Source organism: Aptenodytes patagonicus, chromosome 3 (genome assembly GCF_965638725.1).
Source record: "Aptenodytes patagonicus chromosome 3, bAptPat1.pri.cur, whole genome shotgun sequence".
Lineage (NCBI taxonomy): Eukaryota > Metazoa > Chordata > Aves > Sphenisciformes > Spheniscidae > Aptenodytes > Aptenodytes patagonicus.
In genome coordinates this window covers 112,548,513-112,573,002 of record NC_134951.1, presented here as the reverse complement: position 1 = coordinate 112,573,002, position 24,490 = coordinate 112,548,513, and the positions used below count along the sequence as shown (strand labels likewise).

Genomic DNA, 24,490 nt, shown 5'->3' with positions numbered 1-24,490 from the left:
CTTTGTCCTGACTGCCGCAGACTTTCAGACCGTGGTCTCATCTGAGCTCACAAGGACAGGAAAAGCCACAATGGGAATGAGAAACCTCATGGAAAGTCCTAGGATGCTCTGGGAGTGCAAGAGTGGTACAGGAGAAGCCATTCTCCCCCATATGCCTTCAGAGAGGGCCAATGCCTTCACTTTTTGGCTTGAGAGTCTGGCTTTATGAAATTTCTTTATACCCTCAGGATTTAAAGTATTGCAGCTGGAAACATGACAGTAAATGAAATAAAGAATCCCTATTTAGGCAGGCTGCAAAGAGGGAAGTTCTTTGCTTCCACATTTGTGGTGAGCCTTTTAAATCAGGACTTTATTTTCCTGGGCTTAGAAGAGGATGAAAAAGAAATGGATAGTTGCAAGATGACAACAACGTGCCTAGGGTGCTGCTGGTTGGAGGGGGAATACTGTGTGGTTATTTTGCCTCCTTTTTCCCCCCCCTTGACAGGGATCTTGGAGAAATCCAGTTCTGGAAGTGAGCAACGCGAAAATCCCATGCCTTTCAACCACTCTCTTTTGCACGGTGTTAAAAGGCACCTTTTGGATGTATCCTGAAACTAAGGTCTTGATCACTTATCGCTTTTAAAGATTTCATCAGTTTCTTCCTGAGAGCAGGGACATTAACGGTCAGGGCAGATCCCCCCTGTTTTGAGTTGATGCACTGTGCCATAACTCCCTGCAGAATAGTCCCTGCAGAATATTTCTGGTTTTTTCCCAGGCTGAGCTGCTGCTGCTCACTGTCACAACGTGTGGCACACCCTGCCTCACAGTCATCAGAGTTTCTGTGGCAGAGAAAGTGATTCCTATTCAAACATGGGACTAACTAAATTCCGGGTAAAATAACATCTTTGTAATTATTCCCTAGATAAAATTGTCACCCATCTTAACTACAGCTGATGAAGTGCTTAACACCCTTAACTCTTGCAGCTGAACAGCCAGCGTTGTGTAGGAAGCCTGGGGCAGCCCTTTGTATTCCTGAGAGGCAACGTGCTCCAGACCCAAAAAGGTGAAAAAAAGTTATAAGCTAAAATTTTTATATTAGCATATGATATGCCTTGTTTGTGATTATTCACTGAACTGAGGACTGGTGGCTTTGCCTGTGGATGGCAGTAAAATATCTTTGATGGAATAATTGAAAGGCATTGCGGAGAAGCATTTCCATTCAGAGTAGCTTTCTCAGGGGTTTATTGCTCAAGGAAAGCCAGAAACAGTTGCATTGATTTGCAGATGAGATGACAGGGAAAACATTTTCAAATACTGTAAGGTATTTATACTGCTTAAGATTTAAGGATTGCTCCTAACTAATCTTTTCAAAGCTCTCAAGAAAGACAATCTAGCTTGCATCCTTTTAATGTGTTTTAAGTGGACTGGTGTCCCTTCAGCTGGTTTATCTCATACAGTGCACCTCTCCATGCTGGAAATGGGCCAAGACAGAAACATCTGGTATTCTGAGGAGCAAAGGAACAGAGCAAAATTTAGACTGCCTGTGAGATAATCCTCCTGGTGCTGCTCCACGAGAGCTCCAGGAGGTCAAAGAAGTCTCACTGCCAGAGCTCTTTGCTTGGTACTAAACTGCATATAACAGAACAGATTTGTGAAAAAAGAGGGATGATGAATGGCCGAGTATATACTGATTCGCTCTCCATCCAGTTTAGCTTCTGGAGCTCAATGGTACTGCAAGTGTTTCTAATCCCACAAGATATTTGGTCGACTCAGACACAAGCAAGCAGGGCCTGCCAGTTACTATCCCAGTCACCATCCTGGGAGATTCAGAGAATTTCGAGAGTTGGTAGAAAGTAAGATTTACTAAAAAGCCTTGCTCCTCTCTCTGAAACAAATCTCTTTTCAAAATACCAAAAGCCTGTTCCTCTGATCTGTCTCCAAGGATCTGTAATTTCAAGCCATTTCCACGAGCTAAAAGGGCAAGGTGAGGTATATGGGGAAACAGAAAATGAGTCCAAATAGATAAAGAACGCAGGTGTGCTGACAGCCATAACAAACTGTCCAAATCAAAGCAGACACTAGAATGCCATCTAAAACACATATGTGCACAAATCCATCTGAACAGCTGGTATCTGTACCTCTGGAGTCATACCCTTCAGAAAAGGGCTTCAAATTCCCTGAAGTGTGATTGCACCACCTGGAGCACAAGGAACCACTGGGAAATTTGGGATTTTCTGCAAAATTCTAAACTGGGAGTCAGCACCGAAGAACCAAAGCACTCACGGATGTCGAGATCTGGGACTGCAGTTTGGACCCCTATATAATCCAACCAGCCAAGCCCAAGCAGTACCAATACAGCAGAGAATACATACCCGGAAATGAAAAATCCCAGCATAATCGTCCTGGAATCCTTGGTCCTTTGGTAAAACATTTTCCAAAAATTGCTTCTGCAGTGTCACAGAGCCGAGGGCAGCCAGCATCCAGCAGTCACCTCAAGGGAGGGAAGAATCCAATGCAGGCAGTCAGTTACTCACTGTTGTGGACCATAACTAACTCTTTAGGAGAGTGGACTTCAATATCTAAGACGTCTAAGGACCAGCTTATTAAAAGAAACCAACATTCTTCTGTCTCCCTTCTCTCCCCCAAAATGCTGAAACACCACACAGTATTCACCAGCAATGCCCCCTGGGAACCCTGATGCCACCCAGCCATCCTTTTCTACATTTATGCTCCTCCTATCTTTTGTGGTCATGTTGAGACTTGCAGTCTAGAACATTGTTTAGGAAATCTTCAAACCTCTCAGTGGGGTGAGAAATGGGAAGATATTTCTTTCTATATGGGAGCAGAGCTGCTCCCAAAGACAAACATGGTTATGGGCCAGGAAGAAAAGATAGAACCAATACAGGGTGCAGACACACGTCTGGGTAAATATCAGAGAAGATGGACAGAAATATCCATAGAAAGAAAACACTGTGAGTCACCAGGTAGAGACAGGATGAAAATAAAATTCAGTCTTACGCATGTTGGAGCTGTGCCTACTTAACCCAAAACTGTGTTTGACCCTTGTACTTGAAGCATCTGCCTGATCTCAGTTGGACCTCCCTTTCTATGTTTGTCCCTATATACATAAAGGGCAGGTGCTGTATCTAAGTAACAGGGATTAGACCTGCTGCATTTGGGAATCCTGTTAAATATCTGCAATAAATTGTGTGTGAACTTGTGTGAGTCTGGATTGACCTGCACTAATTGTTTACTGCAGCTACTATGGTCCACCTCTTCCCACCAAGCACTCAGAACATAGCAAAGCTATCACAGGTTATTGCTTTGTGCCAATCTTTTCCAAAACAGGAATGTGATCTTACCTATTTCTCCTTGCATGATATCAAATCTGCTAACTCCATCCATGATCAAATAAGGATTTCTCTGAAGTTCCTGGAAGAAAGAAAATGCAAAGAGCAGTGTGGGTAACCAGCCTTTGCCAGCAGTGTGTTCCTGCCCCTTGAAGACCTTTGCTTGCCTACCTTTTCCACAGCTGAAAACTATTTCTCTTGAGCCCTGATGTTTTGTTGCCCGCCACCAACAAAACAAGAGGAGATACTCAGGCATCTCTTCTTTAGTCTGCTCAGCTATTCCTAGGGATGGGGACTTGTGGCTGTTTCATTTGGGTTTCTCTAATGCTACCAACACCTTTCAGAGAGGGCTCTGAGCCTGCCTGCGAAATCACGCAGTTTCCTGGGGGACAGTAGGGCAGACACACAGAGGTTTCCAAGCAAAGCGGAGCCGAGTCTGTACTCCAGCTCAGCACTGGGTCTGGGAATGTTTTACTCTCTAAGCCTTTCGTGTTTCCATGCAGGACTAATACAGATCAGTCTGGGCTGCTTTTCATCACTTCTGGTGAGGAAGCTACAGAAAGAGGGCTTAATCTCTGGCTGCAAAATCCCACAGGCCTGTCTGCCTTATTTTTAATTCAGGGAGAATTTTCCTTGCATTCCTTGAGAGTCTTGCTTGGGCAGTGAAGGGGAAATGCTTCAGAGCTCGGCCCTGCACACAGAAATGTGAACCATTCTCCCTCCTGCATCTGCTATTGTCTGGGATACCTGAGTGCTCAGGTACGAATGGCCCCAGCATCCCCTGTGAGTAACCCTTGGCACACCCCAACTGGGTAAGGCTCTATTTTGAAAGAGCAATCAGCCTTCAATAGGAAAGTGACCGCACACCTAAGAAAATGAAGAGATAAAAGGGAGAAAAAACATCTGAGTAAGAAAAGTAATACAGCAGCTCTTCCTTAAGCAGGCCCTGGCATTTCTTCTCCCCAATTGATTTGACATGCTGCACAAAAATGAGACCAGCACACAACGTGACTCATGACTCGCATGGTTGCATGAGCTCAGCATTAGCAAATGCTGTCAGTTTTCTGAAATGGCTTCACGGTGATCAAACCCCTCTAAGAAGTTTCCCTGTCAGGACAAGATGCAATGCAACATCGCTGCTCCAAGCTGGCGGACAGATCATGCTCCCACAGCACTGCTGACACTGGGGAAAGCAGCCTGGGCACACATCTTCCTTGACAGATGCTTTCATGCAGCCATTCCCACCTATCCCAGGACTTTGGGGATTTGCAGTAAGAGATTTACCTGTAGCATGGGAGCAGGCCTAAGAAGTGGTGGTCACCAGCAGCAGCGGTTGGTCACCATACAGGGAAGCAGCAGCTCTCAGCCCTTCTCCCTTCCCCTCTACATCTGTCCCAGCTTTATCTTCTCCCTGCCTCTATTTCCCTGTCAGCAGTTTGCCTCCCTCACCTGGGTGAATTTAAAACCTGCCACAAGCAGGAAAGAGTAACTTGCATGACAAGGCTCTGAATTTGGCCTGTGCCCTTGTGTGTGTCTGACTTGCCAATAGTCATCCCAGAAAAGCAACAGCATAAAGCAATGGGTATTTTTGTTCCCCCATCGTTTCTGAGGCTGTTGAAGTCTTAGTTGCCCCAGGCAGGGTGGCTGGGCTCTGATGGATGTGCTACAGTGCATGGCTGCCATGGGGGTAACCACTATATAGAAACACGAGCCTGAAACTAATGGGAAGGCAGTTGTGTCTCTTATGGGATTCCCGAGGAAAAGGCTGATGCTCAGCTCTGTGCTGGGCCAATAAAGCTCTTAAGTGCACTGTGGATCCTGCTAGCCTGTTCCAGCGACCGGCTAAAAAGTCAGCCCATTAGTTGCCTCAGCAGATACCCTGTTGCCCAGCAAGACATTCAACTCCCCAGTAAGCAAACGGGGATAAGCTGAGTCATTAAGCAGGTTTCTTGCTGAGAGAAACCAGCAATTTTGTCTAAAAACAGAACAGCCAACATGCCTTGACTGTGCATACAGACGATTTTGTGGCTATCGGAGAGAACAAAAGCTCAAGTCAAACACTCTCACTGTAATCCCCACCCACAACACACTAAGCTCTGCTTTGTGCTGGTTTTGGCTGGGGTAGAGTTAATTTTCTTCACAGTAGCTAGTATGGGGCTGTGTTTTGGATTTGTGCTGGAAACAATGTTGATCACACAGGGATGTTTTCGTTACTGCTGAGCAGCGCTGACACAGAGTCAAGGCCTTTTCTGCTTCTCACCCCACCCCACCAGCGAGCAGGCTGGGGGTGCACAAGAAGTTGAGAGGGGACACAGCTGGGACAGCTGACCCCAACTGACCAAAGTTGGTCATTCCATACCATATGATGTCATGCTCAGCAATAAACTAGGGGGAAGGTTGGCTAGGGGACCGCTGCTCGGGGACTGGCTGGGCATTGGTCAGTTGGTAGTGAGCAATTGCTTTCTTTTGCATCACTTGTCTTTCTTGGCTTTTATTTCTCTCTTTGTTATTTTCCTTTTCATTACAATTTTTTTTAATTATTATTATATTTTATTTCAATTATTAAACTGTTCTTATCTCAACCCACGAGTTTTCTCACTTTTACCCTTCCAATTCTTTTTCCCCCATCCTGCTGGTGGGGGGAGTGAGTGAGCGGCTGTGTGGTACTTAGTTGCCGGCTAGGGTTAAACCATGACAGCTTCCAGTGGGGTGTACTCCCCACAGACTTAGGGGGCAATAACTGGAAACAACACAGAGCGTGTGACTAGCCATGGAAAAGGGGCTGCTCAGCAGCTGTCCCTCTGCAGAAACCACGCAGCAAATGCAAGGTGAATTCCCACTGAGCTGACACCAGTGGCGCTGGCTGAAACGGCAGCAGTCCTCCTTGCTGCACGCACTGTGGTCAGAAATGGCAGGACAGGTTTTAACAGGAGGTTTGTGCTTCTGAGTGTAGCCACCTCTCTGTGGGCTTGAGGAAAAGAGGCAGCACGGGCATGCTTCAAAAGGATGCAGTGCACAGAGCACGGGCTCTTTGCGCAAGCATTGGGTGTGAGCCAAGGAAGGGCAGGGGACAAACAAAGGCTGAAGCAAAGGCAGGAGGGGGCAAGTGGTGGGGAATTGCAAGACCAGATACTCTGGAAGAGCGTGACCCCTGAAGTCAGTGGTGGAATGATTGCTCCCTTGAAGGATGCAGTGTGGAGCCTGAACTAAGCACAGAGGGTTTCTGAAAGAGCGTAGAGAGGACATAATTGTGATGGGTGCGGTGCTTTGGAAATCTGGGCCTTCTCAACCAGAAGGAAAGGGAGGAAAGGAAGTCTCCAATTAGCTCCTCTTCCTTCAAAGGCAAGAATACAGCAGTCATGAAACACCAGAAACTATCATTTATTATTGCAAAACACAGCTATGCACATAGTTACTGCTACACAAAACGTGCAAGCCTCACTATTTTCTAGTGCTTAAATTGCACGACAAATAGAGAAACTACAGATTTAACTGTAAGTCTGCCCAGAAGCAGTGCCCTGTTTCACTGAGAAATTATGATAAGGCTTTGTGGCACTTTCCTCAAGACTTTTCAGTTTTAGCTAGAGGGGGAAAGAAGAGGGAGCTTAAGGAGGCACGTGGTCTCTTCTCAGAGTATCTACGAGTCCAGCAGTGAAGGCAACCATATGGGCTGCAAGTCAAGCGTTCTGCCTGAACTCATCCCCCCAGGACAAAGCTATCATCACTCGCTTTCCCTGGCCCACTGAAGACTTCATTACATATTCGAAATAAAAGAGAAGTTCAAGTTCAAACCAGTTCATACTCTAGAGAATAGTCTTGCCACGGAAGTACTGCTTATCCAAAGGGCAAGATGGAAAATTAATTTGAGTGGTGGAAGGAGAGCACCCTGTACATGCATTTGTCTCTAAATTTCTTTTCATAATTGCTCAGCATTTTTATGGAAGAGCAAGTCCGCAGAAGCAGCTAGGGATAAGTAGTACAGATGTAGGCCATATGCAGACATACGTAAAGAACTTAGTCAGACATTTTTGTGGAAAATTGGAAGCCCGAGGTGGGATTTCATGGGCAGCGTAAGCCAGTCTGACTGCAGGCTGCTTCTCAGTACGGTAGTCTGGCCATGGCCACTTTTCCACAGATTTCCCTGCTGACCCAGCATGATCCTGAATAAAGGCACAAGGACACTGTGGCAGGAGATGACTCTTTGCAGAGCCACCTCCCAATCAGTTCACCTTAACCCTACAGTAAAATCCCAGCCCCGCTTCTGTTCCTGCCACAGCACCGCATCTTTCCCTTTGGCTGTACTTGTGTTGCTCCCTCCTGCCCCAGCTTCACCTTCCTGACACATGCTGTCATCGTGAGCCACAGTGCTCTCTGTTTAACACACACCAATTAAGAAAAATAAAAAGGCTGCTATTGATTGAAAGCTAAACTCTGTTCTCAGCTGGACAAATCTTAATTCAGCATCACTGCTCTTCCTGTAATAGTGTTGCTCTGGATTAAGAAGCAAATGTGGTATTGCAGTTCCCTGGGCTGAGGGCATTGCCTAGCAGTGTGCTGAGGAGGGGTCAGGCACACCACTGTCGTACATCCCATAACCACAGGAAATCTCCACAGAATAGCTAAAACAGAAATAAGCCAGTTAGAGTAACGAAGTGAACAAAGGATGAGCTGCGCTGGGTCACACTGAAGGTCTGCCTGTTGCAATGACTTATCTCTGACAGCTTGGAGAGGGAGCAGGATAACAAAGCAAGTCAAAACTAATGCTCCTCCCGCATACATCCTCCCACTCTCCATCACTTGGGGGCTAAAGGACTTCCCAGGCTGGAGGCTCTACCCACAGTTTTGTGTTTATTAGACCTCATGGGAATCAGGAATCTGTTTCCTTGAATCTGCCTAATCTTTTTTTTAAAACTTATATTCTGCTTTTCTTTGACATTCTCTTAGACAGAAAAAACCAGGCTAATCTCAAGGGGGTTGCTTCCACCACCAGAACTCAATTCCCTGCTTTACAGCAGAATAGCTCAATTCCTAATTGCCTGTTTTCAACACAAAAGCCTCAGTTGCTTAAAAAAACCCTCCTCTGCTCCAGCTTGCTCTCTCTCGCCATGGAGGAAAGAGGGCCTCAGACTCTGCGCAGGTGGGGAGCCCACAAGTCGTGCTGGAGGATGGACTGGTGACCAACAGCCAGCAGAAACAGAAACTGTCTCAGATTTTACCTGCAACCTGTTTGCTTTGTGTGACTCAGTGCTAAAAAAACAATGACAACTGCAAGCAAAGGAGGTAAATATAACAGATGTAAACAAGGGAGGTAGCCCTGTCTACCCTGAGCCTTTGAGAGACAGTTTCCTTAGAGGTCTTGAAACCTCCCGCTCAGACCATTCAGTACAAGGTGAAGTTTTCAAAGTGGCACAGCGTTATCAACTATTCCCCTGTGGCCACCACAGCCGTATAATCCCGCTAGCTGACTCCCCAGCCTGAGAAACAGGGAAGTGGGTGAGTCAACAGACCATCATAGCAGAGCTGGTTTCCCCTCAACCCGGGACGCATGCATCCCCCCCCGCAACCAGCCCTTTCCAAAAGCAAGAGCCTGGAGATACTGTGCAAATAAACCCTCCTCATCTAAAGCCTGTGCAGAAAGAGAGATGTAATAAATGGTGACGCACTGCAGCTTCCTCAGCCCAAAGATATGAACTCTGAAGTCGAAGTCAGATGCAATCAGCTGAGTAGGCAAGGGCTGAGACAATGGCAGCCTGGAAATGCTGCTCCCGTTCAATTACACTGATTGCACATGCACACTCAAAAATAAGGTGAATTGATTTTGATTTTCATCAAGGAGAAATACTGAACAGGATCCAAGGGCCTTGTGGCCTCTGGGATATACTGAAGCTGTGAACTCCACCACAAACAGCTGGCAGGCAGCTTTGGCTCATGCCAGAGAACGGCCCCACGGTGACAGACCTGCAGGTAATGCAGGACAGCACTATCCCTCATCACCGCACGTTTCTCATAACTTGCCTTATTAAAGCAGCTAAGGTGACAATCCACATTTCTTTTTCCTCCTTTTTTTTTTTTGGTAGGTTTTTCTTCATTTGTCCCCTGTGCTATTAGAGCTAAGTTTTTAGGTTAACTTCAAACTGTTGTCTGATTTCTTGCCTGAATAAAACCTATCTTTTTCTCCCCTCCAGCTACAGACAGGCCAAGGCTGATACAGTAGGAACTTCAGCTCAGCTTATCTGTCTGGAAAGATCCTAACTTCAAAACAATTTTTTTTTAAAGGGCCCATTTTGGTTTAGTCAGTTCCTGGGTTCAGAATTCCTTAACGTTGATGTTACTTCCTGGAAATCTCTGGGAATTAAATAAAATGCCAATAAACAAATACTGATCACCAAAAGCAGTGTAGAATCATGATAGGCACTCTGTTGCCAAAAGAAGGTTACATTTGCTTTGGGAAGGGACAGAGGAAGAGAGGAAAAAATGTGAGCAAGCCCTTTTGCAAAATTACTGAATCAAATGACAAATCGCTTTTTCCAGCAAGCAAGCATTGACTCAAAGTGTATCATTTTCTCCAGTGCTTTTTAGATGCTAAGTGCAATAGTACGGTTCCCTGAATCTCTGCTAAGGGAACAAGGTATATACCTTGCTCAAGTTCACACTAAAGTAGCCTCTTTCTGTGGCTTCTATCCAAGAACTTCTTTTAGACCCTACTCTTCCCTTCCCCTGACACCAGACACATGAGACAAATACCCAAGAAGTCCGTGCCCTGATGCCACAAACAGACTGCGACGATGCAGAGGAAACCAATGTTGGCTATTTCAGACAGTCCTTTCACCACGCACCCTCCTACAAGTCACATCAGAGGCACTCAGGGAATTCTCTCATGCTGACCCTCAAACCTCCATTGGCCACCTTGCAGCTTTTCCCTCTCTTCTGGTTGCCCCGCACGCAAGTCACAGCCTATGTTCAACAGGGGACGGAGCCTCCTACACCTTGCTCAGCAATCCCTCACCCCATAAGGTAGCTACAGGGTCCCCAAGAGATGAAGGGTGAGCAACTGCAGGAGCAGTAGACTGTGACCTTGAAGACTCTTGAGAAAAACCTTCAGCAGCTTCACCCACTGCCCATGTTAGCCTTATAAAGCGTAAGCACTGAAGATCAGGGACTGTCCTTAACCGAGTTCATAACGGGCACCATATCAAGCACCATGCTGGGCTATCCCTGGTTCAGGGCCAAGGCACTGCTGCATACGTGGTAATCTCTCTCCCGTCACACATAACCCACGTTTGAAAATATAACCAATGTTAGCAAAAATCAAGCACTCAGAATTCAGCACCACCACAGTTCACATTGTCTGGATCATCCCAATTTAGTTTCTTTTTGCATCTGTATCATATAATGCATTATGATCAGAACAGAGTGAAATCTTTAGCTAAAACATTAGTTGATTAAAAACGTGTATTCAGCAACAGCAAATAATTTTGTGACTTCCTCTGTTCCACTCAATTGCTTGTGTGAAGGAAAAGCATCAAACAATGAAAGAATGTGTTCTGAACATTTTTTAAAGGAGCATCTCAGTTTTTAAAATCTGACATAACTCTTCAAGGAGAATTTCCCTTTGAATGATCTTTAGGAAAGCTCAGCTACAGAAAATACTTTGTTTGGTCTAAAATAGAACTTTTTTCCATTTCTCCAAACTGTGGGTGAACCAAAAAATCAGTTAATTGCAGAGCTCCTGCTGTATCTGATACCTCCAGCCCCACCTCTAGTAATGCTTGAATTACCACATGCAAAATCTCTGTTACAAATTACACACACTCCATGGACGCAGACTGAGGGCCTGGGGACGAAACCACGGCCTGGAGCAGTTCCCATCTGATGGGAAACTGCAACTATTGCAGAGTTAGGAAAAGTGACATTTCAAATTTTGTCTTGGTGCTCCTGATCCACCTCCCCCTTCAGGGACTCCCATTATTAAATCAGCTCACTTTACATGTCAAAGCAAGTTGTTTCTGTCACCACTGACTATTGCTGTCTGAAAATCAAGCTGTTTTCTCGCTACTTTATACATTACCCCCAGATATGAAGACTCCAAAGTCTGAACGTAATTGGCAATTCTCTTGACAATGTACAAGGTAAAATAGAAGCAGCATGTTGCTCAACTGCTCAATTGGACCTGGAACAATGACAGCAGTTATAATTGCCATCTACCACTTAAATAACCAGATCCTATATGACTCAGAAAATGGAGGCTAAGAGATTATTAGGACCAAGATGCCAGTTTTGTCACAGGTACATTTCCAGCCAAATTTTTTGAATGTCAGAGGGAGCTAATGGTGGAGGCTGTGAAAAATATAGACATAGATTAAATTGGCCATGCTCTGTCGGCAGGATGTAACTATGCTCACTCTCTGGGATATGTGTTCAGGTAAGAAACAGTCTCCCTTGGGGAAATTATAGGTATCTCTTTGCCAAGTAGTTTAGGTAGCTTAAACACCTGGGATCATGTATCCTTACAGTTAGCATTGCAATGACCTAAGAACAAAGAGTTTATGAACATTTCTGCATGGGTGAGAGGTGCCCAACTGAAAAACTTCAGGAATGGGGCACTTTGACTCCTAACACCGCAGCCTTCCCTCTTCCTCCCCGGGGACAAACTCCCAGAGGCAACTGGACGCAGCACTGGCCTTTCAGGACATTTGAAATGCAAATAGTTTTATTTACTTCCTGACCCTTGGCCCAAAACATCTGCAGCTCTATAAATGAAAAGCAACCACTGCTATTTAGCAACTTCTGCCCCTGCTTCATTCTGCCAGGAGATGGAGGCCACGCTTTCATGTCACCATGACACAGCATGGGTGTTGTGGTGACATTTGAGAACTTCTGGTTGGGCTCCCCAGGCAGTTGGCACCATTGCCCTTCACCTTGCATCTTGTCTAGCAGGATGAAGCCTGGCTGGTCGGGAAATGGCTACAGGTGGAAATGTTGGTCAAACCGAGAAAAAAAAAAAATAAATTGGAGCCTTCTTCAGCACCAACATCCTGGGTTTCTGTTCCAGACGAGCCAGTGGAGTCAGCAGTCTCACCTTTTGTCCCTTGAGTACGTCATGGAACAGCAGCTGGTGATCCTGCCTTAACCTCTCTAATAGAGGAAAAGGCTTTTCAACGTTCACGTCGTGAACCTTGGGCCGTGAGTGTACGGTTTAATTATTTGGAGGAGAGCTCTGACAAAGCCAATGACTTTTCATCCCGCTCCTTCCTGAAAATTGTTGGATGCGATTGATTTCAGTCAATTTGGTGGGGTGATGCTGGAAACTGTGTAGTGATTGCTGAAAAAAAACTTCAAAAGGGAAGTGCTGGGAAAGAGAGGACCTCTGCAAATTTCTGAAACCGATTCCACAAAAACTTTCATTCATCAGCTTAATCTTCACGGATTCAGCAGAATGGAAGGGAATTCTCCAGCACCTGCCTCACCTGACAAACTTCAAGCACTAGCAGCAGCAGGTTCTGCTTTTGGCAAGGTACGTCAGTCCCTTTGCACATGAAATAACTCTCAGGATATTCAAGTAGGATAGATGTTCATCCCACACTGTGGTGCCTCAAAATTAGTGGTATTGGGGTTTCTAAGTCAGTTTGTATGCTTTTGAAATCCTACTCTTCTCTGCTGCTCCCAAATGGCAAAAACACCAGGGTAGTTAGTACTTAACAGAACTGTATCATAACATTTTAATCCAGTTTATTCATCTTTAAAATGCCCCTGAGAGTCCTTTCTAATATCCGTGTTTGTCTTTTGTGAGTCTAATGCTTAGTTATCGTATCTTTGTCTTTCTCAGTCTGGAAATGGTGGCAACTCCTCTCCTTTGCATTTTTTAGTTACTCTTCTACTATAACCCCTATTTCAAGACAGATTATCCCCACATGCTACAAACCTGTAAGCGGAGTGCTGATGTAAAAAACACAGCCCCAGCTGCATTCTCACTGGACCCGGATTTGAAGAAAGGCTGCCTGAGGAGAAGCCCAGATGTTCAGCCAGCAGTAGGAGCTGCTTCTGCAGAGGAGAACGATCCCTTCATAGCAGCTCCACAGAGGACACCCAGACATCTGCACCCAGCACCTCCACACCTACCAAGCCATGTGATAAAGCGTCGACACAGATTGGAAGTGCCTGTACCTCTGCACACACAATTTCTCTCACACTTTCAGGCCCTGCTGCAGCAATAGGTAGTGACAAGTTCAAGCCTCAGGCCCCATCCCTATCACCACAACACTGCAACCACAGCCCTGTTGGTGTCCAGGCTGCAGTTTCTGCTCTATCTGATGCTTTACCACATCACATTCCTTTTACACCAGGGCTTCCTGCCTTTCCATTCAGGCATCCACATTTAGCAGCTGTGCAGGCTCCCTGGGCAAGCCTGCTTCCCTTCTGTGAGCCATGGCTTTCAATGTCCATGCTAGCAGCAGCCTCTGCTGCTGCTATGCCAAGGCCACCACACCGCCAAGCTCCAGCATACCCTCATTGCCCTACTTGCATCTGCCATCCAAATAAATCTTTTCTAGTTGTCTTGTCCTGTCTCTACAGTCTCACAGTTACTGTCTCTACACCCTGAGGGGTTGCCTTCAGGGAGATGAACTGGTTTGCTCCAACCCAGGGAAGCCAAAGGTCCCAGGCACTAGCGGTGCGCTCAGCAAAACCCAGCAAAAGGGCAGCACGTGGCAAATCCAGCAGCTGCACCAGCAGCAAATGGTACACAGCAGTGCTATACAGCACAGTCTGACCATAGAAAGATTCTCTGAATTAGGTCCTAGGATAAAAGAGCTGAGTATGTGATTCCACCTCCCAATTTAAACATCCATATGCCAGATTATGACAACTGCCTATTAAACTGCAACTGGGAATCAGCAGACAAACGTACTTCATCTCATGCCTTGTCCCAATTACTTTAAAACAGCTATTGCTGAGTCAGTGGCTTGGATTACAGAAATCAGAGATCTTTAATAGAATTTGACAGCTTTTCAGGTTCGCACAAAGTCCTCTAGAAGCAGATCAAAGTGGGAACACCAGTTCTAGTGAGGTTCACAGGTGGAAACAAACTTCCTACAAAAATGTACCCAATGAAATCATTAATGATACAGAAGTTATCTTCCCTCTACGCATCCCACAGCAAGGATCCCTCCTTGCAGTGTTGCGCTCCCAGCGCTCCCCTTGGGATCTACTTCCCTGCTGAGCACAGATTTCCTTCCCCAAGGTGAAGGCCTTCAGCCCCTGGCCATCAGCGCTCCCATTCAGCAGCAGGGCTATGAAACACCCCGGCTGGCATAACTCACAGTTGGCCTCTTCCATTGTATTTGCCGCAGCTTATCCTCTGGGAGCAGGTTGGGACCGATGGAGCTGACATGGGCAGGGAAGGTGGCATCCTCAAAAAGCAGTCCTTGGCTCAGACACAAGGCTCGCAGGCGGTTGAAGTCCTGGTTATTAAATTTCTTCAGGTTCTGGAGGCTTCCCGTTGCCCCTGTTGTTTGCCAGCCCTGCTCCCACATCAGAGCAGAGCCAGGGGCAAGCATTGTGCCCCTTTCCTGTGAAGGAGAGACATGGACTGCCATTAGTTTCCTGATCCGAAGTGGTGCCTTAGGAGTGTGTGGGAAAGCAAACACCTCCCCACACCAAGAGGATTGTGGAGCAGCAGCTTGTGAAGCTGAGGGCAGTCACAGTGACAAAATCCTTCTTAGCTGGAAATGCCTGGGGAAAGAGTAGTCATCAAATCCCAACTGGTTTATCTTAAACCAGTGCTGTCACTGCTACAAATTCAATTTTGAGTCTTCCCTGAGGACAGAGAGCAAAGCTGTTAGCGAGCCGCTGTGTTAGCATTGAGGTACATCTGCAACATAAGCAAGCGTAGGGGATGGAGCAGGAGCTGCAGACACAGGGGAGGAGGGAGGTGGTGTGAGCAGGGAGGCTGCTCAGAGGTACCCAGGACTCTTCTGGCCATGGATCACACCTGTGCCCAGGGCATTTTTTGAGTTATTTATTTCATTTCCACAAGTGAGTGCTTGACAGTCACTCCCTGTGAGACCTAAAGAAGGCAGAGACTTGCCTTTCCTTGGGATCTGCTCCAAAGACCCCAGACAGATTAGGGGGTGGCTTCCTACCAGCTTACACAAACACTCCACCAGACTCCCTAAAGCTACAGTGCTGAGATGGCACCAAGCTGCAACATCCAGAGCTGGATCCCACCTGCACTACTGGCTCACATGAGTGTGCACGAAGGTCTGGGGTTTTTGGACTCAGTAGTTCATCTGGAGGCCAGTGTTTAAACAGATCTGAATTGTAGATTCATATTTAAACTGGGCAGTCATTGCGTGGCATCTGTAGCTATTCCAGCCTGGAGCATGTTCGAACCCCTCTTTGTTAATGTGTCTAAAGGAAAGGGACAATTCACTTAGGAAAAGTGAACATTTCACACACGCAGTGAAACCCTAGAATGGACAGACCTGTTAATCATAGAATCATAGAATCATTAAGGTTGGAAGAGACCTCCAAGATCATCGAGTCCAACCGTCAACCCAACACCACCACGTCCACTAAACCATGTCCCTAAGCGCCTCATCTACACGTCTTTTAAATACTTCCAGGGATGGGGACTCAACCACTTCCCTGGGCAGCCTCTTCCAATGTTTAACCACTCTTTCAGTAAAGAAATTTTTCCTCACATCCAATCTAAACCTCCCCTGGCGCAACTTGAGGCCATTTCCTCTCGTCCTATCACTATTTACTTGGGAGAAGAGACCAACGCCCACCTCGCTACAACCTCCTTTCAGGTAGTTGTAGAGAGCGATGAGGTCTCCCCTCAGCCTCCTTTTCTCCAGGCTAAACAACCCCAGTTCCCTCAGCCGCTCCTCATAAGACTTGTTCTCCAGACCCCTCACCAGCCTCGTTGCCCTTCTCTGGACATGCTCCAGCACCTCAACGTCTAATACATCTGCTGGCACAGCTAGGGAAGGATGCAGGAGATAAAATTTCCCGTTGTGGACTCTGTCCCCTTTATAGTCATCAAAGAGCACAGCAGGACTCTTGCCATCAAAGATCTACTTTTGTTCCAAAGGGAGGCAGTGCATGTCCATGGAGACGCTGGACTGTGGGGTGGGAGGGCTTTTGAGATAGAGTAGGAGAAGGGCACAGGAAGGCGGAAAACTTGCATGTTTGGACAGGCAGTGGCACCAGAGCTTTAAAAAAGCCATTTGTTCTGTCTAACCAGAGTAGGGGCTTTCAGGTGCACTCCCCAGAGCCACATGGATGTACGGAGAGATGCACATGTGTGCACCATCTCCTGGGGATCTTCCTTCAGCTAAAAAGCTCTCTTGTGGAGTTCAGGGTTCAGAGAAGTAGCAGGAAGGCTGTTCAGCCTGCCTTGCCTCCAGGTTCCTCCAGCACCTTTCATCATGCAAAATTACATGTTGCTGGGTCAAAATATAACTTGAGATCCATGCCAGCTTTCACCCTTCGTTTGCACTTGTCCTCACAAAAACAAAAATTTAACTGTCCTGAGCTATAATTCCCCTTTTGTCCCTCTCCTTATGAAAAGAGAAGCCCCTGGTGAAGCCCTGCGTTAGCAGACTTTTAAGGTCAAGAAGGATCACTGTGATCACCTCCTCTGGCTTCTTGCATGACAGATGCCACTGCACTTGATCCAGCGACTCCTGCCCCTAGCTCCTGGCTTCCACTTAAGATGTACCTTCCCATAAATTAGCACTGGAAAATCCACCACATGCCCTGGGCAAGCCACTCCTATAGTTGACTAATTTCACTGTGCTAATTTCTAGCCTGAAGTCACTTAGTTTTGGTTTCAAGCCACCAGATGCCATAGCTTTTTTTTTTTTTTTTTTTTTTTTTAAAGTAGATTAAAGGGCTCTTTTCCTACCAAACAGTACATCTGACATGTTCCTGGTACGGTACAAAGAGAGCAGATGGCTCCAGTAAGAGCAAAGCCTCCGATTTTTATTGTGAATCGTTCACACGTGAAAACCACACACCAGCCACACTGAAGGTGTGATACAGCCCCCCCCCATACAAACTTTTTACTTAGTGTAAAAAGCACCTTTCTCAGTGCTTCAAGTCACTTGGCCTCCTGGCATTGTAACAACAGCCTAGAAAAATAAGTAGGTTTGCATCTTCCTGTTTTAATTAAAAGCCCCATTAAAAAAAAAAATCAAATGGAATTCAGAAATCATCCTCGGCCAGCAAAAAGAGAGAACATTCCCCTTGGGCTTGCATTTTTTAATACAATAGAAATAAATCTCATGTAATGTACCATAACACGACAAGGGAATGGCATCTTCTTAACAAATACTCATTTGAAACTGTGCCCAGGCCCCATGCATGCTAAGATCTATTTCTTGCAACAGTGTTCCAGCAAAACTGATTACTAATTCCAAAACTCAAATTAAAACTAACAGAGCTTGAAGGCTGGGTCTGACACGCGTTCCCTCTCTTCTGACAGAGAACAAGAGTTTTTAGCATGTGTGTGTGTGTGTTTAATTACATTGTTTAACATATCCGGAATAAATTAGCAACCAGACTGAAGAAAATAATACACTTACTTAACTATTTTTCCCTTGCAGGAATAACTTCATCAGCATTGTGTCTGGATGCACGCATGCACAGATACACGAGCTCTACATCTGTCCACGCCACTGCGCAGGCAGCCCATGGGGTCACACGCACCTGGCTAGCACTGTCCTGTCCGCACCAGCACGCTCTGCTGGCCACCTCTTTCGGAGCAGCAACCTGAGCCCTGGCCACAGGTTGGCTCTCACGGGTGCACCAGCAACAGCAAAGATCACAACAGCTTTTAAAAGCAGAATATTGCCTGCCTGATTGGGGAGCTTCTTACTGTTACTGAACTCTGAGGCAGAAAGACTTTAAAGGGACAAAGTTATAATGCAATGGGTCTGAGAGGCACTTGCACTGCTCCCTGCCACAAGACCTGGGGAGAGAAGGAGAGATTTCAAACACTCACAAAAGCTGGTTCAGACATATTGTGAAACACTGGAGAAAAACAAGAGACTGACTCTCAACTAAGGAAGAAAAGTTATTAGTCAGAAGGGGTTAAACATACATTTACTTAGTCCTGGGATCTCATCCAACACATTTACTTATCTGAAACGGAGAAAGGAATCACGCCCAACTTTGCATCTACTGCTCTTTTTTGGTCCCTCTTCCTTCTCAGCAGAGGGAGATCCTTCTCGCTGTCTGTCTCAGAGGAAGGGTCAAATGACAAAGGTTGAGGAAGGGAAGGGGAGCAGTGGAAAAGCTACAGAGAGAAGGAGAAAAAGAGATCAGGTGTGACAGTTGGAAGGGATGGGAAGGAAAGGGGAGTCTCTGAGGATATCAGAGCAAAAAGTTTGGTGACCCCCACAGAAACTAACCTGGGAACCCCAAGCACCCACCATTTTCTGCATTAAATAGCTTAAAAGCTAGCAGCAAAGGGTGTGTCTCATCTGCCTCCAGCAGTCATTCACGAAAGATGTCAAGCAACTATTATAATCAGGTACTCAATGGTGGCAAATGCTACTGACAGCTAATTGCACTTTGCATAAAGATTTATGTCAGAGTACAGACATAATTTCCTTCAATGGCTTCTGATATTTTTCACTGAGTAGAAAGTGGAAATAGGCAATTAGAAACATGTGTCTACTTCCTAGCTGAACTATCCACCTTCTCCTCTCCACCAGTTTTCCCAAAACACTTCCATTACATGTTGGCTCAGCTGGGTTTCTGTACTTTAGGAACAGCAGCTGAATTTTCTCAAACACTACAAAGAATACCAGAAAAGCCAAAAATCCAGCAGCCCTTCTTCCCCTGTTCCCTCTCAAACACTCCAAACTATCAATGTACATTTCATCTCACCCATAATATTCAATATATGCTACAGTACGGCAAGCATTCATTCCCTCTAAGACCCTGTCATTCATGTATTTGGAGCATTGTAAAAACTTTGGGGACTCAGTTCCAGAATTGTCTTATAATCAAAGAAAGCATGAGTTTATTAGCTCTCCTTGCATTCAGAGAAGATACAAATTTTCTGCTGCTGCTTTTCAGCAGCTTGCCCACAGTGACAGCAAACTGCAGAGGCAGAGCAGGGACCTGAACTTGGCCATCCCAAACCCCAGATGGACAACAGCTCCTTGTACATACAATGTGCGAAAGCCTTGAATACCTCAGAAAATCAAAACCAAAGCCAGGCACTTTGGCAACCCTCCAGGAGACTACTTTCCCAGTGGCATCTTGCATGACCTTCTGTTCCAAACAGTCTGTGAACTACTCCTTTCTGGCTATTTATTAAGTCAATTTTCTCCTAGTTTTGCATACATAGCATAGGACAGTTCCAGATACCTTTTTTCTACCTCATTTAACAGCAGCATGCAGTAACTAGAGAGTCCTCCTCCTCCTCTTAGGATCTCCACTCCCACTTGATCCAATTACTTCTGACAACTTACCGTTTTACTGTAAGGCTCTTTCTAAGGACAGCAAATTCATCTTTTCTTTCCCTCCAGGTAACATTAAGGATGGGGACTCTAATTTATTCTGTCTCCCCAAGACCAAATCCCTCTCAACATGGCTGTGGTGCTTTTCCAGCACTATTACTTGTATTTCACCTGCGTCATCTTGTACTAAGTAAACAGCAAAGTGATGTTTTACCTGCAATGCCTCCGGTGTAACTCTCCAGCCACCACCAACAGAGTGACAGACAGGCTGGCACCATCCCCGTTCTCCTTTATAGGGCAGCTTTCGCCACGCCTTAAGTAAACGTATGTCCTGGCATGGCAAAAGCTCCTATTAGCCATGCACAATGAATTGTCTATCGACCTATGACGGTGGATAGTTTCCCGTGGCTAACTGTGGCCTCAATCACAGTTACTGTTATAAGAAAACATGATTTGTTTGCACCTCCCACAATTTCACATTAGCTGTTTTCCTCCTCACACCACCAGGAAATGCAGCAATCATCCTGGATCCAGGCACAGCCTGGCACGACTCACCACGAGACAAGTTATCATAGCTGTGCTTTCTGCAGCAGTAAAAGTAGCTGATACTTTTAGGCCAATACCTGTTAGCATTTACACTGGGCTCTTACCTAAATTCCACATCAGTTCACTCACTTGGGTAGTTCATTTCCTCCAGGATTGCCTGAGGAAGTAAGAGTTATCCATATATTTAGGAGACCTAGGGGACTGGCCTCCGTTATTCTAAAGCCCAAAGCCAAAGAATTAAAGAGTATCTAGCAAAAGTATAGGAAGGAGGAGGTTATTTCATTTTTGGGAGGCCAAACTGAGATAGCCTAAAGAGGCCCAAAATCCAAGGGAATGGGTGCAGCACATTCTCAGGGACACACTCCCTGGCAGCAGTCCTAAGTGTATTCCTACAGACTGTAAACGTGTTTTTGAAGAAAAGGCCCTTGGTGTCCTGGTGGACAGCAAGCTGAATGAAAGCCAACAACGCACCCTTGCAATAAAGCGAACCCACAGCATCCTGGGCTGCATGAGCTGCAGCATAGCCAGTGGGTCAAGGCAGGGGATCCTTCCCCTTTGTGCAGCGCTTTTGAGACCGTATCTGCAATATTATGTCCAGTTTCGAGCTGTCTAGTGTAAGAGGGACACTGAAAGTGCAGCAAGTCCAGCAGAAACCCACCAGGATGGTCAGGGGGCTGGAGTACACATGCGAGAGAAGAAACTGAGAGCCTAATTGCAGAAACCTAAAAGAGACCTAATTGCAGTCTCCCACTAACTAAAAGGCATTTACAGAGAAGGTGGGGCCAGACTCTTCTTGAAGGCACACAGCAGACAGGCAGAGGCAAAAGGCACAAGCAGCAGCAAGGGAAATTACACATGGTTGGAGAGAAAAAAAATTCTTCAGGGTGGTTCAGCCCAGGAACAGATGCCTGGAGAGGCTGGAGCATCTCCACCCTTGGAGACATTCAGCTGGACAAGGCCATGAGCAACATCACCTAACTTGGAAGTCAACCCTGCTTTGAGCTGGAGTGGGACTCAGAGACCTCCTGAGGCCCCTTCTCAGAGAACTATCTCTGTGCTTCACCGTTTCTGGAGCTGCAGCTCATGCGGCAGCATCCAGGCTGGCTTCAGGCCGGCTGGGCCGCATGCAAGTGGGACACAGCAGTGGCAGCACAGAAGTCCACAGTGGTTGCAAAGGTCACCTGAAGACCTGCATGGTTAGTGCACTTTAAGCACTGTGCTAAGGCACCTCTGCTACCAATACCCGAGCTAGCAAATGGAAAACCAGCTCAGGTTATGGCTGCATGTACACAGCAGGTTAGGTACTCCGCCCAGTAAGTTATCCTCTCTTTTTCAAGCTTATTCATCAAAAGAAAAGTTACTCTGCAGTGAATGTTCATGAAGTTTAGCTTGGGGATTAACAGAAAAACTTAACCAATGCATAGTTCTTTCCTTACCCAAAGCAACAGAATCACCTGGACTCAGAAATTTCTTCAGAGCAAGACTTTCTACTTGGACTGCAGTCTCTTTGAGGTGGGATGTTAGCAGTTCCCATAGCAGCTGGTCCCTAGGAGCTTGGGGAGATGAGAACATAAAAGTGCTCATGAAAAAGAAAGACAGTTCAGCTTCTTCATCAATGTTTAATTTAGTTCTGTGGGTCTCCAGAACTCAATCTTTAAAAAGCTGTGCACTGCATCCTGCCTACTCACATTTTAGGGCTCTCATTTCTGCATGAGAACTCAACATTTAGCAAACTCTAATAGGAAATGCATCCATGTAAATTAGAGCAAAACCTGCCCCAGAGAGCAAAACAGGTGCAGTTTTCCTTTAAGAGCCGTTTTCCACAACTGCTACATAAATAAAAGCTGATTGCACCAGAAGCAGGGAGCAAAGATTTCTCTGTTGCAGAAAAGGAGCTCTGGGGTGATAAATGCCAGTGCTACTAGCTCATCTGACAGCACGCGTGCTGTTAATCGCCTGCTCTCTGGGGAAACAGCAGGTATATTCCCCTCCAGGTATGATGATTCATTGTCTGGAACTGATATCTCTGCTTAAATGGTGGATTAACATGATTTAAGAAATATTCATTGCAAAGTTGATTAGAAAGCACCATCACCAACCTGGCAGGAGATTTCAGTTATTGCAGCATGACACCATTTTGAGATTGTCAGTTTTTCTGCAGACGGCTGTATTGATGTGTCCATTTTCACACTGGCTCCAAAGAAGGAAACCCAGAAGGCAGAGGGATTTATGCACCGTAATGAGCCTTTGGATTATTTGCTCTCCTAAGTGTTTGTGGAAGCCTGCAAGAAAAAAAAAAGAGGCATTTGAGTGAAAAGCACAGGCTGTGCCTTGGGAGAGCAGGGGTGTTTTCTGCTAGTGGCACCCTGTGAGATTGTTGCAGATGCAACATTGCCCTGACTTGAAGTTTGCTTTTGCAGAGCAGGGACATTAATCCACCTCAGGGTAGCTGTGCAACTTAATCCACTCACGAGCAAAAGATGCTGAGGGATCACTGGAAACTCAAAACTGCTTCTACACTGTCAGCTACCACCTCAGGGCTGTTAAAAGCACAAATAAAGGAGGGCCCCTACGCTTAGGACCAACAGCTGCTGTGTGTTCCTTCCTCTGGTCCAGCGGGCACAGGCACCAAAGGGCAAACACCAAAAAGAGCTGCTGAACCCGTGTTTTCTATGAAGTTAGCATGGCTTGCAAGGTCTCAGCTGGCACCACAGAATTTCATGTATTTTGGGATTTAATGAACCTTTATTCCTCTCTGCCCTAGAATAAAAATACTCAAAAAATGCACAAAACTGGGGCTTCTTTTAGAAAAGATTTTAAACTAAATATATTTATCTTCTCCCACCTTTGCCCAGCTTTCCTGAGGGCAGACTGCTGTTCTGCATAGCCAGAAGCCTCTCTGAAGCAGCAAGTTTTGTATCATCTTGGGGGGGGGGGGGGGAGCAGGGAAGAGAACAGCATAACTTTGCCCAAGTACTGGTGGAAGCTTTGGCATTAAGAAAGGCAACACTCCACCCACAGAGCTTATGTGCTGAAGTATTAAGACTGCTATCTTTTGCGACATTTCAGACATATGTCTTCATTTCTTACTTCTGCTGCTTTTACCCTTGTGAAGATCACACTCTTTTTAGCAGAAACACTCCTAATTTATACCATGGTAAATAAAAGAAACAGGCAGGGAATTTTTCCAGTGTAGTGAACACAACTACGTTTTGTGTAAAGGAGGAATCTTCCTTCCATCACCTTCACATTTGCTGCAGTGACTGGGTGTCCCACTGCTTTTGCATTACGGGACTAATGGAAGAACGCTATCAATCCACTTCATTTCCTCATTCATAATTTTGTATATAGGTCAAGTGTTACCGTTTATTTGCTTCTCTTAGACAAGACGCAGGGAAGCTATGAGTAATATTATTCATAGACAATCTCCTTTGCTCTGTGTTTATGCACTCATATTTCTGGCAGAACCTGCCCTTCTGAAGCACAAACTTTTATGACTGTGTAAACTATCAGGCAAATAGTAAAGTCCCACTTTAACATCTGTTTTTACCCAGTCCTCACCCACGAGCTGCCCTTTAGTGCAAATTCACCATGAGCTGCAGCACTTTGCCATATTCACATATGAATCATTTTGTTCGTAAATGAAGTACAACTGCTGCTGGAGTGAAATGTGGCAGCAGCTTAACAGTACATAATGAATCCGCACAGCTAGATCCTACTGCCACTTGAGGGAGGGGGGATTTGGTGTGAAAAATATATCTCTCTGGAGTCCTATTTTCAGAAGACATATCCACCAACTTCAGATTACAGTGGGAATTCTTCAAGAATAAAAATAAAAAGAATAAAAAAAACAGGCAGCCTGCTACCGACACCCATATTAGCACTAGAATTTCCCAGTGGAATATTTTTCCTTCAGAAAAATGCCAATCTGTCAAACATGAAAGCCACTAGCAATGAATTTTCACCATAAGAAAGACGTAATACATTTCAATAATGCCACTAGGCTCCATTTTGATTTTGGAACAGTCTCACTTTTTGCTTCTGAAAAACCCATCACTTCAGGATCCTCTCTGTATTATCCAAAACTTTTAACATTGCAATGTAAAAAAGATTCCAAGTGTTATTGCAATAGCTCACTAC

At 45.7% G+C, this 24,490-nt stretch overlaps 1 protein-coding gene across 8 annotated transcripts in view; it reads right to left on the bottom strand.

Moving 5' to 3' along the window:
* The window catches only part of CAPN13 (calpain 13), a 76,256-nt gene that overhangs the window by 32,126 nt on the left and 19,640 nt on the right, over positions 1–24,490 (bottom strand). For 4 of the 8 annotated variants that reach the window (XM_076334705.1, XM_076334711.1, XM_076334706.1 and 1 more), the window contains exons 1-3: positions 14,648–14,927; positions 3,342–3,411; positions 2,352–2,470 (exon numbers count right to left, since the gene is read on the bottom strand). In XM_076334705.1, coding sequence (XP_076190820.1) covers positions 2,352–2,470; positions 3,342–3,411; positions 14,648–14,923 — 465 coding nt within the window. In that variant the 5' untranslated portion in view covers positions 14,924–14,927. Of the gene's footprint in view, positions 1–2,351; positions 2,471–3,341; positions 3,412–14,647; positions 14,928–21,786; positions 21,904–22,449; positions 22,633–24,490 lie in introns of those variants that run through there. The other 4 variants (XM_076334710.1, XM_076334709.1, XM_076334707.1 and 1 more) reach the window with 2 other exon arrangements.